The 18,480-nt window shown below is 45.7% G+C and overlaps 1 protein-coding gene across 2 annotated transcripts in view; it reads left to right on the top strand.

Annotated features, from left to right (window-relative positions):
• zcchc7 (zinc finger, CCHC domain containing 7) overlaps positions 1-18,480 on the top strand; it is a 169,431-nt gene that overhangs the window by 93,258 nt on the left and 57,693 nt on the right. For both annotated transcript variants that reach the window (XM_084318815.1, XM_084318814.1), the window contains exons 4-6: positions 11,382-11,434; positions 12,700-12,843; positions 14,656-14,826. In XM_084318815.1, the coding sequence (XP_084174941.1) occupies positions 11,382-11,434; positions 12,700-12,843; positions 14,656-14,826 (368 nt within the window). The remainder of the gene's footprint in view (positions 1-11,381; positions 11,435-12,699; positions 12,844-14,655; positions 14,827-18,480) is intronic.

The raw sequence follows: 18,480 nt of genomic DNA, 5'->3' as shown, positions 1-18,480 counted from the left end.
TGGACCGAGCGCTTTGATACTGTCACAGTATTTTTGTAGCACCTAAACCTGCATTATAATCAAAAAGGAAATGGAAATCTCCCTTTCTACAATATGGGACCTTTAATTCACTTGCATAGTTTGATTAAGTGTCTCTAGTGTGTATGTGTCTCTGTGCACGAGTGCACAGTGTTCCCTACTCTCTATCTTTCTTGCTCTCTCTTTCTCTCTCTAACAGAGAGATCAGTGAAGATAGGCAAAGAAAGAGCATGAAATGAAGCCAAATGAAATGTGCTGCTTTAATCTATAATTGTCACGGTTGTGACTTCCAGCGCCTGTTCCTGCTCCTGTTCTGCTCTCTCTCCCTCTTGTCTCTCTGCCTCTTGTCTCTCTCCATAGTGTCTCTCCCTCTACTTGTGTTTTACCTTGTAGACCCAGGAGATGTCCTCAGTAGGTCTCATGTGCGTTCCTGTCCCAGTCCTTCACCAGCTGGACGTCATCAGTAATCACTCACCCCCAGCTGTTGTTTATTAGTCATTGTTTTCCCCCTTGTGTATTTAAGTCCACGTCCCTAGAGAATCAGTGTCCCGTCGTCTGTTTCTGTTACCTGTATCCTGTCTGTCGTCATTAAACTACCAGCCTGTTGGTTTTCCCCGGTTACCTGCCTCTGCCTCCTTCATCTCTACACTTGGGTCCACAACCATTACATAACAACTAGACCACACATGGACCCAGCAGAAGACAGAATTGCACAGCAGCCGTGCGCAGTTCTTCCCCTAGGGGTGGCGACTGGACGCCACTAGCAGCTGTTATGCGCCAGCTGTCCAGCGGCCCTTCGGATCTAGCCGCTACTCCTCCACCCATTTCCCAGCATTCGGCTACTTCCGCCGCAGACTGGAGCCGAGAGTCGAGCCCTCGCCAGCAGACTGGAGCCGAGAGTCCGAGCCCTCGCCAGCAGACTGGAGCCGAGAGTCCGAGCCCTCGCCAGCAGACTGGCGCAGAGAGTCCGAGCCCTCGCCAGCAGACTGGAGCCGAGAGTCCGAGCCCTCGCCAGCAGACTGGCGCCGAGAGTCCGAGCCCTCGCCAGCAGACTGGAGCAGAGAGTCGAGCCCTCGCCGGCAGACTGGAGCCGAGAGTCAAGCCCTCGCCAGCAGACTGGAGCCGAGAGTCGAGCCCTCGCCAGCAGACTGGAGCCGAGAGTCCGAGCCCTCGCCAGCAGACTGGAGCCGAGAGTCAAGCCCTCGCCAGCAGACTGGAGCCGAGAGTCGAGCCCTCGCCAGCAGACTGGAGCCGAGAGTCCGAGCCCTCGCCAGCAAACTGGAGCAGAGAGTCGAGCCCTCGCCGGCAGACTGGAGCCGAGAGTCAAGCCCTCGCCAGCAGACTGGAGCCGAGAGTCGAGCCCTCGCCAGCAGACTGGAGCCGAGAGTCCGAGCCCTCGCCAGCAGACTGGAGCCGAGAGTCCGAGCCCTCGCCGGCAGACTGGAGCCGAGAGTCCGAGCCCTCGCCGGCAGACTGGAGCAGAGAGTCCGAGCCCTGGCCGGCAGCCGAGGCAGTTGAGTAGAACGAGGCTGTCCTGCCGAGCGCCAGCGCAGGATTTCCCAGAGGTGCTGTCTGTACCGCGGCCGGCCCGGCTGTCCTGCCCACCTCCCATTGTGGCTGCGGTGTCATGGGCTATGGAGAACGTGGTCAGTGAGACTGTGTTCTCATCTTGACCTGGCTGTGGACCTGCTCCTCGCCTGTTTGGTCCAGACTCTGTGTTCTCACCTTGACCTGGCTGTGGACCTGTTCCTCGCCTGTTTGTTCCAGACTCTGTGTTCTCATCTTGACCTGGTTGTGGACCTGTTCCTCGCCTGTTTGTTCCAGACTCTGTGTTGGTTGTGGACCCGCTCCTCGCCTGTTTGTTCCAGACTCTGTGTTCTCATCTTGACCTGGTTGTGGACCTGCTCCTCGCCTGTTTGTTCCAGACTCTGTGTTCTCATCTTGACCTGGTTGTGGACCTGTTCCTCGCCTGTTTGTTCCAGACTCTGTGTTCTCATCTTGACCTGGTTGTGGACCTGTTCCTCGCCTGTTTGTTCCAGACTCTGTGTTCTCATCTTGACCTGGTTGTGGACCTGTTCCTCGCCTGTTTGTTCCAGACTCTGTGTTCTCATCTCGACCTGGTTGTGGACCTGCTCCTCGCCTGTTTGTTCCAGACTCTGTGTTCTCATCTTGACCTGGTTGTGGACCCGCTCCTCGCCTGTTTGATCCAGACTCTGTGTTCTCATCTCGACCTGGCTGTGGACCTGCTCCTCGCCTGTTTGTTCCAGACTCTGTGTTCTCATCTTGACCTGGCTGTGGACCTGCTCCTCGCCTGTTTGATCCAGACTCTGTGTTCTCATCTTGACCTGGCTGTGGACCTGCTCCTCGCCTGTTTGTTCCAGACTCTGTGTTCTCATCTTGACCTGGTTGTGGACCCGCTCCTCGCCCGTTTGGTCCAGACTCTGCCCATGTCTGCGTGCGCATGTATGTGTATGGAGATTATCTATACGCCTTAGGCCAGGGACACACTATGAAGTGTCGTTTCTGGAGTGAGCAGGAGCCTGGCTGTTCACACCAGAAGCCATTTCTCCGCACAAGAGATTCTGCTCCTCTGCTCCAATCACACGTAGAGGCGCTCGTGGAGAAAATAGACCCGGCGGTTAAATTATTGCTGAAAGATTGTGAGCCGGCCATGGAGCTCAGTGGTGTGGCGTGGCTGGTATGAACTGTCCAAAGGAAACTGGCTGCTCTTCTCGGCCGCTTCGCCGTTTGGTGTGTCTCTTGGTATCTCCCAATCACCCCCACACACGCACACACATTCTTATCCACCCCTGTCTCCCTTTTCCCACTCTCTCTCTTCCTCCTCTCTCTCTTCCTCCTCTCACTGTTCTTGTCCATCTCACTCTCTTCGTTCGCTCCCTTTTACTATTCTGTTTTACGCCCTCAGTTTCAACTTTCAATTGTGTGTGTGTGTGTGTGTGCAGGCGTGCAATGCATATGGGTGTGTTTGGGTGACTTAAGTCACCCTTTTGGTGTTTAACCTTGCAGAGGGCCAGGCTATAGCGCAAGGGTGATGTCACAAAGGGAACACTCTTGCACGTACACACACACACACACACACACACACACACACACACACACACACACACACACACACACACACACACACACACACACACAACCGCCCACCCTCACCATTGTCATGTATAATGTTGCTAATCCGGCCGTGTCGTTTCACTATCAAACATAACCTCCGTTTGGGAGGGCAGGCCCTTCTTCCGCTCCCATTGTGCACGTGTGTGTGCGTGCGTGCGTGTGTGTGTGCGTCTGTGTGAGAGTGAGGGAGAGCGAGAGAGAGAGAGAGTAATTGTGTGTGTGTGTGTGTGTGTGTTAATGAGCGCAGTCAACAGCGTGGTACAATGGGCGGGCTGGCTTGGGATGCCTGTTTAAGCGTTGAGACTGAGAAGAGAGAGAGAGGAGCGGGGCAGGCGACACCAAGGCATTGATGTTACTGGGCCAGGGGGGTGTAAGGCTGGTAGATAACTTCCACACACGCGCGCGCGCGCGCACACACACACACACACACACACACACACACACACGCACACACACACACGTCCCAGGCAACTGGTAAATGGTTACACTTGAGGCTGGTTGCCAAGGGAGACTGCCATGCCGTGTGTTGATGTTCTCCGTCTCTTGGTTGGGTTATCAGACTTCAACCACCCTGTCTGGCTGTCTTCCCCTGAGAAGGTTTTTGTTCATAGTCCCCCCATATTCCCTACCACTCCTACTGTGTGTGTGTATTTCTGTATACGTGTATATGTATGTGTGTGTATCTGTTTGTTTGTGTGTGTGTGTGTCACCCCAGGAGAGCCGGGTGTTTATGGTTCATTAGCCACACGTACACTCCCGTTCTGTTCTCATCGGTAGAGGGGACAGACGCACAGCGTACACACACACACACACACACACACACACACACACACACACACACACACTCACACTCACACTCACACTCACACACACACACACACACACACAGTTCCTCTGTTTTTGTTCTGTTCTGCCAGCTCTGACAAACTGGCATCTCCTCCTCCTCCTCCTCTCTGGCTCTCTCTCGTCTTCTATTAATTAGGGTACCTACGAGACCGACAGGTAGCATCTGTCGCCATCGCTCTTTCCCTCCTTCAGCTTCTCTCTCGTCTCCCTCTTGCGTTACCTTGGTATTCCCCAGTGGACACAGTGATGTGATAATGTGACTTCCAGACAGAGGCCTGGCCCGTGGACTCAGGGCCCCGGCTGCACTGATCCTTTGTGTCTGTCCGGCGACGGCTGATTTTAATGATCCATCAGTGAGGAGTTATGCGTTCGTTGGACAGGGCTGGTGATATGTCCGTCTCCACCGGATTTGTGTCCGTTTTGACGGACGGAAAATTTGGGAGCGGGTGAACCTTTCGAACTCGACTGATAACGCCACTGTCCGTTGTCTCTGCAAACACGCTATTACATTCGCTAGCGCTGTCTTAAATACTTGGGCATGGGATTCGAATATGAAAATAAAATTCAATTATATATTTCTTTTGCAAAATCAACTCTGCCTCTCTTTAACACTTTCTCCGCCAAAAACGCTGTACAGCGTTATTGGCCGCCATGCGTTGAGCACCAGACTGAGATCAATATTTCATTTTTTCGCCATGGCATTCATAATTCATATATACACCCGCAACGCTGCAGCTGGACCCTATAGGTGACGGCAACGACTGCTCAATACCGCCGCCTGGTGGATGGTCGGGCGAGTTACACTCACCTACAGGATATGGCTGATGTGTGTCGATTAAACTTTAATGTTTGTTTATGTTCGATTACGTTCGCTAGGTTCTGATTAAAGACCAACTCAACGGACAGCAATACCTTCCCTCTGGTTTATCTCCGTTTTGTAATGCGTCAATGTAGCCAGGTCCTTAGAATAACAAGAACCTGGAACACTAGCGATAAAGCTTCAATTCAGGCATGCAATACTATGGTTAAAGCTAGAGGGACAGTTCTCTCAGAACTTAACAACAAATGCACTGTTTTCTGTAATGGAAAACTCGCTAGAACTGCATTTCATCTCCTCCACTCTTGCATTCCTTTTGTAATAGATGTCACTTGTACATGAAAGATGGCCGTTGGGGATGATTCCGTGTTAGATCTGTCGAACCTGGATAGTTGTAATCAACATGGCGGTATCTGCATTTCATTGAACTCATCATCATGGTCTGTGGAGTGAAAAGGACCATACGTTCTGATAAAGATGTCAGCCCCCAGGAAACAGACAGACTCTCCATTGAAACTTTGAGAAGTTGGACCATTTCAACAACTTTCAGGGTAAATCGGTGGCCCAGAGTTTCTGTTTGGGTAATATATAAAATGCTTCTGAGTAAGTAGAATAAAATTCCATGACGTACCGTTGCCCCGGAGATCTAAAGTTAATTTCGGTCTATGTTAATTTGTTGTGATAGGAAGCAAGCAAAGCGTAGCGGTACATGTACAGCTGGGATCCAGCCAGGCTCACCTTAACACTTTGGGTGCCGGGAAACGCCTAAACACGTCATTCCCGGCCATGCTCAAGTTGCCGAAGACGCCTTACAGCGTCTTTAATATCAATATTTCAAAAATCTGGGATCGGATTCATATGTCCCCTCCGCTGGCGGTTCAGGAGCGCCATCTGGTGGCCGATCGGCGCAATCGCTTAACAGGAAGTGCCGTAGAGGTTGTGCTGGACGGCCGTATTACTTCCGGGCACTCGCTAATAGGTCCCGGGACTCGATCTCGACACACTACATAGCGATCGATTGCCAATAACTCGATAAACAACATGATTTGGACGTATATACCATTATACAAGCTGGAGATGGACCGGGTAAATCTACATCCCATAATGATAAAATTTCTACTCTACGATGATCGCCCAAACGGCGCGCGGAGACTGGGGTGAGTTTTAGCGTGTAAAGTTACCGTCTTCAATACTAACTGCTATTATCAACATTTGACCCACATTAGATGATTGGTATAACGCTGCCCACGGAATTATAAACGCCCCCTAGCCCATCAGATGACGTGTAGTAACTTCTAGAAGTACGTCTAGTTGGAATTTTTTATATCGCGCTGATTGCCATAAAACTGTATTGCATCATCAATATAATGTATTTGGGGCTATAGATCACGTTCTGGAGAAAGCTGCAGAAAGAGATGAAAACATACTTATACATTAGACCATACTTTACTATGAATATGTGAATGAAAAAGTTTAACGTTGCTACACAATGAACAATACATATAGGACTTTGAATGGGCCCTAATAATGGCAATGTAGCAATAGAATTAAAAAAGTTATAGCCCTGCAAAGAAGGGGACTTTCTCTATAGACAAATAGAGCCGGCAACCTACGGTTGATAATGAATTTAACCCATGGCAGCCAAAGTGTTAACCTAAAAATAGAGATAAAAAAATATATATATATATATTTTTGTCGTAATAGATTTGTTGAAGATGTATAACGCTAGCAATACCAGTTCAGCTAAATGCGGCTTCCCTCTAGCCATGACCGTACAACTGCTACACGAAGCCATTGCAGGGGGCTTATTCCAATCCAGGCTCTCCTCAGATCTGTTGAACCCTCGATGCAGTGACCCTGACGGTTGGTTTTGAACAGGATCTCGAGGTTTATTTGCATATGCCCCCCCCCCCCCCCCCCCCCAGACAACTGCCCCCATCTTTGCCTCCTCTCTTCCCTCCCTCCCTCCTCTCCACCGACCCCGTGTGTTTGATTTCTGGGCCGTGACAAAGAGGTTCGCCCTGTGTGTGTGTGTGTGTGTGTGTGTGATCGGGGGCCCTCAGATTAAGGGAAAGCTTCCTGCTCTTTATTTGGGGAGTCCCCCTGGGAGACGCTTTGGGAATGACTTTCGTTGAGTCACTAATGCCGCCTCAGACGTGCACACACACACACACACACACACACACATACACGCTCTCTCTCTCCCTTATCACTCGTTCCCTCTTTCAAGCCACCCATTGACTGGACACGACACGGGTCACTGTGTGTAACTCACCCAACTGCACGCACACACACACACACACACACACACTGAGGCCCCCCAGTCAGATCAGTGGGTGACAACGACAAACTGCCACACCTGCAGGGGCCCCCTGGTCTCCATACCAGGCTAACTCTAGCAGCTAACTGCCTCACACACACACACACACACACACACACACACACACACAGACACACACACACACACACACGCACACAGGCACACAGACACACACACATATATATTAAATAGCAAGAGCAGAATTATCCTCACCATGTACCATCCACTAAAGATCACCTAATTTAGCATGGACTTAATCATTTGCTGCAAAGGCTTGTTGGGACACAAGAGAGTTGACAGAAATAAATAAATAAAAACACAAGGACATGTTGTTCCTGTGAGAATGTCAGAAATATGACCATGCCCTTCCAGAGACTAGCCTGCCATGTGCTGTAGTAGTAACACAAATACAGCCCAGATAAATTTTGAACGGCAGTAGTTTTGTGTTCAGCAGTGTCTGTCTACTCGCACTAAGAAACTGTACATATTGCCTCCTTTGAATCCCACTTCATGCTGTCTTGTCTCTACATAGTATATCTCTTTTGTGTTTCCTGTCTCTCCTTACTGTCTCCCGTCACCAGGGTCTGACCCTGGCACCCCACCTAATAGTTTGCTTTTCTATTTTCTGATGCCTAATTGCAGATGTGAAATAGGCCTGTCTTTTGTATTGTGTACATTAGTACCTCAGTGCATAGCCATAGAGCTTCTTCTAGAGGAATAACCAGGGGTATCTTGCTGTTTGGGGTTTGTGAACGGCTTCCAGTAGCCGTGTGCTTTCTGCTAATGATGGGTGTCTCTCTCATGAAGGTTGACCTGGTTACCATCAAGAGCCAGAGGAAAGATTAATAATAATTTACTAATAGGAGGTCGATCGGTCCATTGTGCAGCCCAATGTTTGTGTGCGTGTACTGTATATTGTGTGTGTACAGTGTATTGTGGGTGTATAGTATAATTGTATGTGTGACGTGTATCTGTGTATTGTGTCATGTGTATTCAGTATATTGTGTGTTTGTACACTACAGTGTGATAGATACATAACATATGATTTTGTTTTTACTTCATAGCAAACGTGAAATAATCAAACAAGCATACTAGCTGGCTGCTGTCATTGCCAACAGCTAGAGTTAGATAATACAGCCTACTGTATTATCCCAGCCATTATTTCCAGGAACAAAAGCATTCATTCCGAGTGTTACACCCCCGGGCTCTCTTTCTTCGTCTTTCTTTTCTGTTCTTGAATGTCGCGATGGAGCTTCTCCCAGTTGTACGGCTACCTCGCTAGCTAGCAAGTTGTATTCAGCATGCCATTCAGCGGTGTAACAATTAATAGAGGTCCCCTTTCAACTGCACAATGTAGGTGCTGGTAAAAACTAGGGAAAATAATATATATATTCTTTAAGACAAAACGATAGTCTCATAAACTATTCGATCTTTTGTAATTGAATAACTATTTAAATATTAGAAAATCGATGCCCATCCGTACAAAATCAAGAGGTATTTAAATCAAAGGGGTCTTAAATCAATGTAAAGAAATGAGCCAAACCCCCAAATTAAGCGTAACGTATCAACTTGAATTTGATTGAACATGTGTATACAGTTGTTTCTTGTTAAGGTTTGATTTTTGTGTGTCCTGTATGCAACATGCATGTCCTCTCCCAGTCACATACCTGTTTTAGTGATGAACTGCACTACTTGTGGTTGTTTTTAGAGATTTTAGAGACATTTATACTCATGCTACAAGTTTTTGGTCTGTGCTACAAAACTATCAACCTCTGTAGCACCAGTGCTATGTGCATAAAAAAGGTTAACGTACAGCCCTGACTATATTGTGTGTATACAGTATAATTGTGTGTATACAGTATATTTTGTGTATAGTATATTGTGTGTATACCAGGGTTTCCGCTAGAACTGGTGCTGGTCCATGTGTCCAGGAAGATTTTGATGTCTTGGATAAATTACGGTAAAATATCACCTGTGTTTATTGAGCCTATTGGAATATCGTTATAGGGAGGTGTAGTGTCTGACGTCACTTTAGTTTCCTGCGCGGTCCACCTGTATAGGGGTTTATTATTGGGGAAATGTATTATCGGCTATTGTAATAATTCTGCCTCATGAACATTGGCAAGCTTTCCATTTTTGCACAAAATGAGTTCCCTTCTATCACTAACATTATTGTTTAAGCATTTTTGGTTGAAATAAAGTTAGTTATAAGTAGGGATGGGTACCTTTCACATTTGAACCGATACGGTACCGGTACCTGTGAATCGATACCGGTACCCAACGGTACCTTTTTTCGGTACTTTAGTCTAAAAAAAATCCAAACTTCAAATAACTACAATTTCGACAGTTTTCGGCTTGCCATTGCTCCGACTGCTTTGTTGTTGAATCAAGTCAAATCCTAGGTAAGCATATATTGTGCGTGTGAACGTTGACATGAAAAGAAAAAAGGATTTTTTTTTATTTTATTTTTTTTGGTATCTCACTTGAATCGATACTCGGTAGTACCGACGTGTTTCGGTTCGGTACCTCAAAAGTACCGAATTCGGTACCCATCCCTAGTTATAAGGTTGTTTAATTTGTCGTTAAAAAATAACTACACTTTCAGTGCTGTCGCCTAATACACGTCACAGCCATTGACAGAGTGAAGTGTAGTTCCTCAGTGAACGAAAACATAAACGTTATTTTGCTACTTTTACGATTAATTGCAAATTTAATGTTACAATTATTATTATATGTTGAGCTATAGATTGTGGATGAATACACACGAAAGGTACACCATTTGTTTTAAACGAGAGGATTTAGAAATGTGTCCATTGGAAATACATTGCGATTTCAAGAGGGGTGGACCGTGCGGGAAACAACTATCACGTAACCACTACACCTCCCTATACCTGATGCTTAAGTCTTATTGTCAATCAAAAAAGTCACAATTACCATTTTTACATTAACGTTACATTACCTCCTCCACTCTGTCTGCACTGTTTGGGTCCATGTGTAGCACAACTCGGTTAGCCAAAATTTCAGCGTGTCTGTCCGTATCAATAGTAATAATTGCTGAATTTCCCTCGGGATCAATAACGTACTTCTATTCTATTTTATTCTATAACTATGTCCACTCTGTCCGCAACAGCTCTCACTCTCCACTCATTGAACGGCAGATTCATTGAGGAAAAAAGTGTTTTGGTCCATGTAGCACAACAGCTAGCCACAACTTAACCATGTCAGTCTGTGTGTGTGTGTAGTACAGTATTATGTGTTTGTGTACAGTATATATAATGTGTGTGTGTGTGTGTACACACAGTATATTGTGTGTGTGTGTCCGTATGTGTACAGTATAATATATTATGTGTGTGTGTGTACAGTATATTGTGTGCGTGTGTTTTTAGAGTGCTCACAAGGTGAAGGTCGTAACGTAGAGAAACTGTCCAAACAGCAGCCACAGACAGTAATGTGTTTGACTGAGGAACAGAGGCGCGAACCTCCTCCGCAGTCCCAGGAATAAAAAGAGGGGTAATATGGAAACACAGGTGAAGGATGGAGGAGGAGGAGGAGGGAGGGGATGGATGGAGATTTGAGTGGAATAGTGATAAGGGCCAGAAAGAGAGAGGTAGGGAAGGAGTGTGTGGGGGGGGGAGTAATATTTGATTATGGCTCAAGGCTGTGTTTGTGTTTGTCCAAAGGCTAAAGACTATCACGCAGCTAATCGCATGGCTCGTGTGTGTGTGTGGTGTGGTGTGGTGGAGAGTGGGAGTGTGCATGCTATGTGTATCGGCGCATAATGTAGTGTGTGTGTGTGTGTGTGTGTGTGTGTGAGAGAGACAGAAGAGAAGAGAGAGTGTGTGTGTGTCGGGGGGGGGTTGTAGATGTCAGTTACAGTTCCATGGGCCTGAGGAGAATACAGTGTCTCCCTCAGGGTGCTTTTAGTGCCACTCTCATACAGATGTGCTGGTCTGTGTGTGTGTGTGTGAGAAAGGAATCTATCTTCTCCTCAGGGATCTGGGTTCTTCTTCATTTGCTCTTTTTTCTTCTGATGTCATTGTATTACAAGCTGTAGTGGGTTTATTCATTCAGTCTTGTGCCTAATATGAATTATAGCTCTTTGGTTTTCAATGTTTCAGTCAAAATCTTCTGTATCTGCCTCAGAGAAAAGTATTTTTGTGCTATTTATCTGATTAAATTAACTTTCATCATTGTAATTAAACAGTTTTTTTTTATACTAAAGTGGCTTCTGTCTTTCTTTTCCAGGGGATGATGCTGCTGCAGAGAGACGCTGGTCAGTTTCTACCAAGGACAGAGAGGTAGGTGTCAATCATAATCCTTTATCAATCCCATCTGGTCTCTGGTTGGGCCTGTCTGGTCAGTCATGAGGACAGTAACGGATGCAACTCTGGCCCAGCCTTTTACTACAAGTGTGAAGTGACCTACTGTATCTCTTCATCGCAACTGTTGCTTCCCTCGGTCAAACACGCTTGTTATTGGAGGATCAAGAAAAGAGGGCAGGGTTTGAGATGGGTCAATTATACCTGTCTTCCGCAAAAGATGTTTAGGCCTATAGAGTGTAAAATGAAAATGTGAAATAATTATTCAGTGGAGGGAAAGACGCAAAGATCTATTTTCATTTTGATACAAGTCGGTATGCAGCGAACCTGATGCCAATATCTAGATTTATTCCAACCTGTATCGGCCGATACGGATTCTGATTATTGGAAACATGCTTATTTTTTAATAATGAAGTGGTATCATCGGTGTTGGTGTGGTTACAACACTTGACACAGCCATGTTACTTAAAGGAGAAATTTGTGTAGTATGCATGAGAGGTAACAGTACTTGTGTAGTATGCATGTGAGGTACAGTAACAGTACTTGTGTAGTATGTGTGAAGTAACACTACGTGTGTAGATTACATGAGAGGTAACAGTACTTGTGTAGTATGTGTGAAGTAACACTACGTGTGTAGATTACATGAGAGGTAACAGTACTTGTGTAGTATGCATGAGAGGTAACAGTACTTGTGTAGTATGCATGAGAGGTAACAGTACTTGTGTAGTATGCATGAGAGGTAACAGTACTTGTGTAGTATGCATGAGAGGTAACAGTACTTGTGTAGTATGCATGAGAGGTAACAGTACTTGTGTAGTATGCATGAGAGGTAACAGTACTTGTGTAGTATGCATGAGAGGTAACAGTACTTGTGTAGTATGCATGAGAGGTAACAGTACTTGTGTAGTATGCATGAGAGGTAACAGTACTTGTGTAGTATACATGAGAGGTAACAGTACTTGTGTAGTATGCATGAGAGGTAACAGTACTTGTGTAGTATGCATGAGAGGTAACAGTACTTGTGTAGTATACATGAGAGGTAACAGTACTTGTGTAGTATGCATGAGAGGTAACATTACTTGTGTAGTATGCATGAGAGGTAACAGTACTTGTGTAGTATACATGAGAGGTAACAGTACTTGTGTAGTATGCATGAGAGGTAACAGTACTTGTGTAGTATGCATGAGAGGTAACAGTACTTGTGTAGTATACATGAGAGGTAACAGTACTTGTTTGTGTTTCAGGCTCTCATCTATAACAGAGACAGAGATAGAGGGTCCAGGCCGCCAGTACGTGCGCTTTCCAACAGATATTACACTGACAAGAACGTCACCTGTAGGAACTGCAACAAGACTGGACACCTCTCTAAGAACTGTACTTCACCACAGGTAACACACACACACACACACACACACACACACACACACACACACACACACACACACACACACACACACACACACACACACACACTTTTGAACTTTGGCAGGGTTTTCCTAATGAACGTTCGAACCTTCCTTTTTAATCATGCAAAATATTTGCTCCTAAATAGTTTTTCTGGTTCAGTACTGTCGAGTCTTGATTTTAGGCACATTTACGCATATAACGTAGAACATATGCGCATATTGCTGCGGTCAAAAATATTTATTAAAAGTAGTAGTACCTACTTACTGGTCACAGGAGGTTTCAATAACGTTTGGATGGTAATCCATTTTGTGAATCCATTTGTTGAAACAACATCTTTGTTGGCCGATGGCTCCTGCTATCTTAACGTTAGCAAGCTAAACGTGCATAACATACCTGTGTAACGTTAAGTAACTTGTGTTCCGCTGGGAAAGTTCAGCATCACTGCATACACTTGGTTTAATCCAAACGTCCATTCGGAAATGTTGTATTATAAAATAAGACTGATTAGTGTGAGTGAGTCTCTATTTTCTTTTTGCATGATTGATTCATTTCCTGATAATGTATGACGGACGGTGACCCCTCCTCATCTCGACTAGACTGTTGTGTCTGTGTTTGTGCGTGACTTTTGTGACTTTCAAATGATTGTAAACACAACATAGTACTGTGATATTCTGATATATATCATATTCTGATATATATTTTTCGTGTACAATAATTTAATGAATTAATTAAAAACGAAAACTTTAAAATTGAAAAAAAGATAGGAGTGCGTCACCTTGTTTGTAGAGCTATAACTATATTCTATATTATAGCTATGGATACAATACTATGGCCCATTTGACATCACCTATCTATCGTTCAATATGTGAAAAAGAATACATTTTTCCATCCATACGTTCCCGTGTTATACCGTGGTGAATATAAGTATCGTTATAGCGTGGTCTGGGGTAATTCCCGAAAGGCTGTGTTATAGCGTGAATCCTACTCTAAGCGATGCCGTTTCCTGCCTGTACACTCTATTATTCGCAAATCAAATCTATATCATTGTTATTATGTTCCATCATGAATGCATGAAAGGGGGGGTCGTTTCTGATTATTTGATTGGCAGTAACGGCATTCGTATTGAACACTAAAAACGCTTAACCGCCCCGATCGGTATAAAAACATTGCATGATCAAGCCAGAATTGTCAGATAGTCCTTACCTGTGATCGGGAGTATTCCAGAAATAATATTCCAATAGTTTGATCGCCATCTGGTACATCCGATGTCCATTTGGCCCACAACATATGGATCGGGGATATTTGACGCACTTCAATGGAACCGGGAGAACCGCTCCATTCGCCCGACAAGGAAAAGTGAAACCGGAGACATTTGGCCATTACACAGGCCAAGATACAAGGTTGCAAAGGGTGCTCGATACCGCCGTCTAGCTGGATGCGGCCGGTATTGCACTTTGGCGAACTCAGACTCATTCCCTATGGCCTATGGTAACACCAAGGTCCCTGGATGAATAATGAATACAAAAATCAAATAACGAGTATACTCGTTGTTGGCGTTCAAGTGTTGGCTCCCAATAACGAGTAAACTCGTTGTTGGCGGGGAATGAGTTAAGATTTGAGTGCCTACGTAACGAACGAAGGTCCGAACGTTTGGGCTACGTTTGGGCTCAGCCCTAACACACACACACACACACACACTCAGATACTGCATAAATGTCTTATCAATGGAATCAATGTCGATGATTTGTATCTGACACTCTCTTACTATTTTGTTTTTGTGTGTGTGTGTGTAGAAGGAGCCGTGCTGCTTCGTGTGTGGTATCCCGGGCCACCAGGCGATTGCCTGTCCCCATAAACACTGCAATAACTGCGGCCTGCCGGGCCACCTGTTCAAGTCATGCTCTGAGAAATCCTACTGGCACAAGAACTGTCACCGCTGTGGCATGACGGGACACTTCCTTGATGTGAGTAAATGGTGCATTTATATAGATATTTTATCCAAAGTGCTTTACAATTTAGTTCCTCACATTACTACACAATTGGCAAGTGTTAGAGGGTGGGAAAGCCGGTGGGTGGGGATTTGACGTTGTGGACAGCGACTCCTACAGGTCGGTTTGGTGACGACGGAAGCAGGAAGTAGCGGGGGCAGCGTGAGCCTCCCACGCGTTACTCCTCGCCACTGAGAGTTCGAGCTGCTGCGGTGAAAAGATGTGACAGGCTGCCACCTCGTGTACCAGAGGGGACACGTGATGCAAGGCTTCTGTCCTCACTACAACCGACCTGTGGGAGGCATAGTCTAGCAACGTTCAAGACAGGGGAGGGAAGAATTTGATATACGAAATTGGGATGGGAGAAAAATAGAAAATGGGGAGAAAAAGTGAAAAAAATATATATATAACTATATAGACCCATCTCTAGGCTGCCCTGTTTGGCAAAAGTATTGGAGTCACTCAGTTCAAATATTTTCTTTCAATTAACTCCGTGCTTAGTCCTCATCAGTCTGGTTTCAGAGCCCAGCATAGTACAACCTCTGCAATTACATTGGTTGTGAACGATATTAGCTCAGCCTTGGATAATAAAAAACATTGCGCAGCACTTTTCATAGACCTTTCGAAGGCCTTCGATACAGTCGATCACTCTCTCTACTGCATAGACTAACTAGTATTGGTCTGGATGACAATAACCTTAGCTGGTTTCATGACTATTTAACATCCAGGCGTCAGTGTGTGAGAGCTGGCCATGTCCGGTCTGAGTTTCTATCCATAGGCAAGGGAGTTCCACATGGTTCGGTGCTGGGCCCTGTCCTCTTCACAATCTACATAAACAATATTTGATCATCTTTAAATCGATCCTGTCAAGCCCATTTATATGTTGATGACATGGTTATCTATTGTATGGCGGTTATCTATTGTATGAAAACTTGCAGCTCTCTTTTATTGCTTTGCAAGATGCCCTACATCATGATCAACTTAAGCTTGTTCTCAGTTCTAATAAAACAAAATTCATGATATTTTCCAAAGATTACAATAGTTTACAGATATCATCACTAAATGGTACACAAATGAGCAGAGTCACGGAATATAAATATCTGGGCCTGTGAATAGATACAAAATGTACCTTTTAAATTTCATACTAAGAAATTTGCGTCTAAGCTGTGCCAAAAGGTTGGCTTTCTGTACAGAAATCGCTCAAGATTCCCTCAATTCTGTCGGAAAAGAGTTGTTGAGTCAATATTTGTATCTGTTCTTGATTATGGAGATGTCATTTATCGTCATGCTTCAGCTTTCACCCTGAAACCCTTGGACTCTGTGTACCAATCTGCACTTAGATTTATTACTGGAGATAGGTATGATACACACCATTGTATCCTTTACAGTAAGGATGGTTGGCCATTCCTGGCAGCTCGGCGAGACTATCATTGGCTCTTGTACATTTTCAAGGCATTGACCGGCAAACAGCCACCGTATATAGCTGCCCTGTTGGAGAGAAATGCTCCAGCCCATCAAACACGATCTAGTAACTGGATCACATTTAAAGTACCACGGACTAGTACAGGACTCGGCAGGACAGCATTCTCTTATGCAGCCCCAAAGTCCTGGAATGACATTCAAACAAAGTTAAAGTTGGAAGTTCTTTTATTTAAACGTCTGATTTCATTTATTTTTTTATTTTTTTTATCTTTTTCCCCCTCCTTTTTCCTCCGATTTTCTCCCATCCCAATGTTAGTCGTTATGCCAATTCCCAATCCCCTTCCTGGTCGCTGCGCACTTACCCCCCACAGTCGGTCTGGGAGAGTGGAGGCTATCACGTGCTTCCTCCGACACACGTCTAGCCAATCAACCGCTTCTTTTCACCTGGCAGCGCGGACTCTCACTGAGAGCGTGTAACGCGTGGAAGGATCACACTACCGCCCTCAGATCCTATCCGCGCTCAGCAGGCGCCCCGACCGAACTGTAGGAGTCGCTGTTTACAACGACCCGGACCCACCCCGCCAGCTTCTCCCACCCTCTAATACTGCCAATTGTATTAGTGTGAACGGCCAGCCAAGCTGGTGACAACCCCGGAGCTGTGAGCTGGATTCGAACAGGCGAATCCAGCCGCTCCGGGGTTGGTGACTAACGCAATCTCCGCTACGCCACCTGACCGCCGCTTCTGATTTCATTTCTATATGATTCATGTTGTAACTGTTTTTAACTGATTGCACTGCACATTGTTTTGTTGTTTTATCTTGTTGTACACTCAGCAGTTCTGTAAATGAGGTGGCCTCACCTCAGAGCTCACCTGAGTATAAATAAAGGTTTCAATCAATCAACATTCACCCATTCACCCATTCACTCATTCACTCACACACTGCCTGCCTGCCTGCCTGCCCTCTGTCCTCTCATGGTAGACATCATCAACTCTTCCCTGTCCACTGGCTCTGTCCCCGCTGACATGAAGGTGGCACCAGTCACCCTAATTCTAAAGAACCTAGACCGTCGGGAAAGTGTCCTTGGCATCACTGGAACCTCCCTGTCATTAGTTAGTGGAACTGGGGTGAAATACTCACATACTGTATAAAAAGATAGTCATCTTATTAATAAAATAATACTCATATTACTTATTTTATTATATACGCATATCTTTATCTCTCTATCTCTATCTCTATCTCAGTAATAATGAGTGACCAGGGGTCAGTGCACGCTCCTGTTCACATTAATTGATACACTTCAGCAATTACAGCTTAGTTATGTCTCTGCCATGCTGCATATTCTAACTGTGTGTGTGTGTGTGTGTGTGTGTGTGTGTGTGTGTGTGTGTGTGTGTGTGTGTGTGTGTGTGTGTGTGTGTGTGTGTGTGTGTGTGTGTGTGTGTGTGTGTGTGTGTGTGTGTGTGTGTGTGCGCGCGTGCGCGCGTGTGCTGAAGGGTGAATCTAATGACCATCAATGACAATTATCCCACCGCGACATTCATTACCTGCCCATTTACACTAATGCCTTAGAATGGAAGCTGTGTGTTGATGCATGTGCGCGTGAACCACTGTTTCTGCCTCGCTCATCCTCCTTTCTATACCTCTCTCTCCCTCCTATTTCCCCCCCCCCCTCTCTCTCTCTCTCTGTCAGTCAGTCATGTACTGTGCTCTATGTAATGGATGAGTAACCAGGTGAACACCAGAGGGAGAGGGGAGTCCAGGACACAATCTCTTCTCTCTCTCTCTCCCCTCCTCTCTCTTTCTCTCCCTCCTTTCTCTCTCTATCTCTCCCCACCTCTCTCTTTCCTCTGTCTCTCTCCCTCATTTCTCTATCTCTCCCACCTCTCTCTATCTCTCCCCCTCCTCTCTCTCTCCTCCCTCCCCCCTATCTTATACTCTCCCTCTCTATCCTCCCTCTATTTCTCTCTCTATTTCTCCTTTTCTCTATCCTCCCTCTTTTGCTCCCCCCTCTATATATCTCTATTCTCTATCTCCCTCTCTCAATCCCCTCTTTCTCTCTCTCTCTCTCTCTCTCTCTCTCTCTCTCTCTCTCTCTCTCTCTCTCTCTCTCTCTCTCTCTCTCTCTCTCTCTCTCTCTCTCTCTCTCTCTCTCTCTCTCTCTCTCTCTCTCTCTCTCTCTCTCTCTCTATTCTATATCTCTCTCCCT

This window comes from Notolepis coatsorum (genome assembly GCF_963971535.1).
Source record: "Notolepis coatsorum genome assembly, chromosome: 7".
Classification (NCBI taxonomy): domain Eukaryota; kingdom Metazoa; phylum Chordata; class Actinopteri; order Aulopiformes; family Paralepididae; genus Notolepis; species Notolepis coatsorum.
This window is presented reverse-complemented; position numbering and strand designations above follow the sequence as displayed.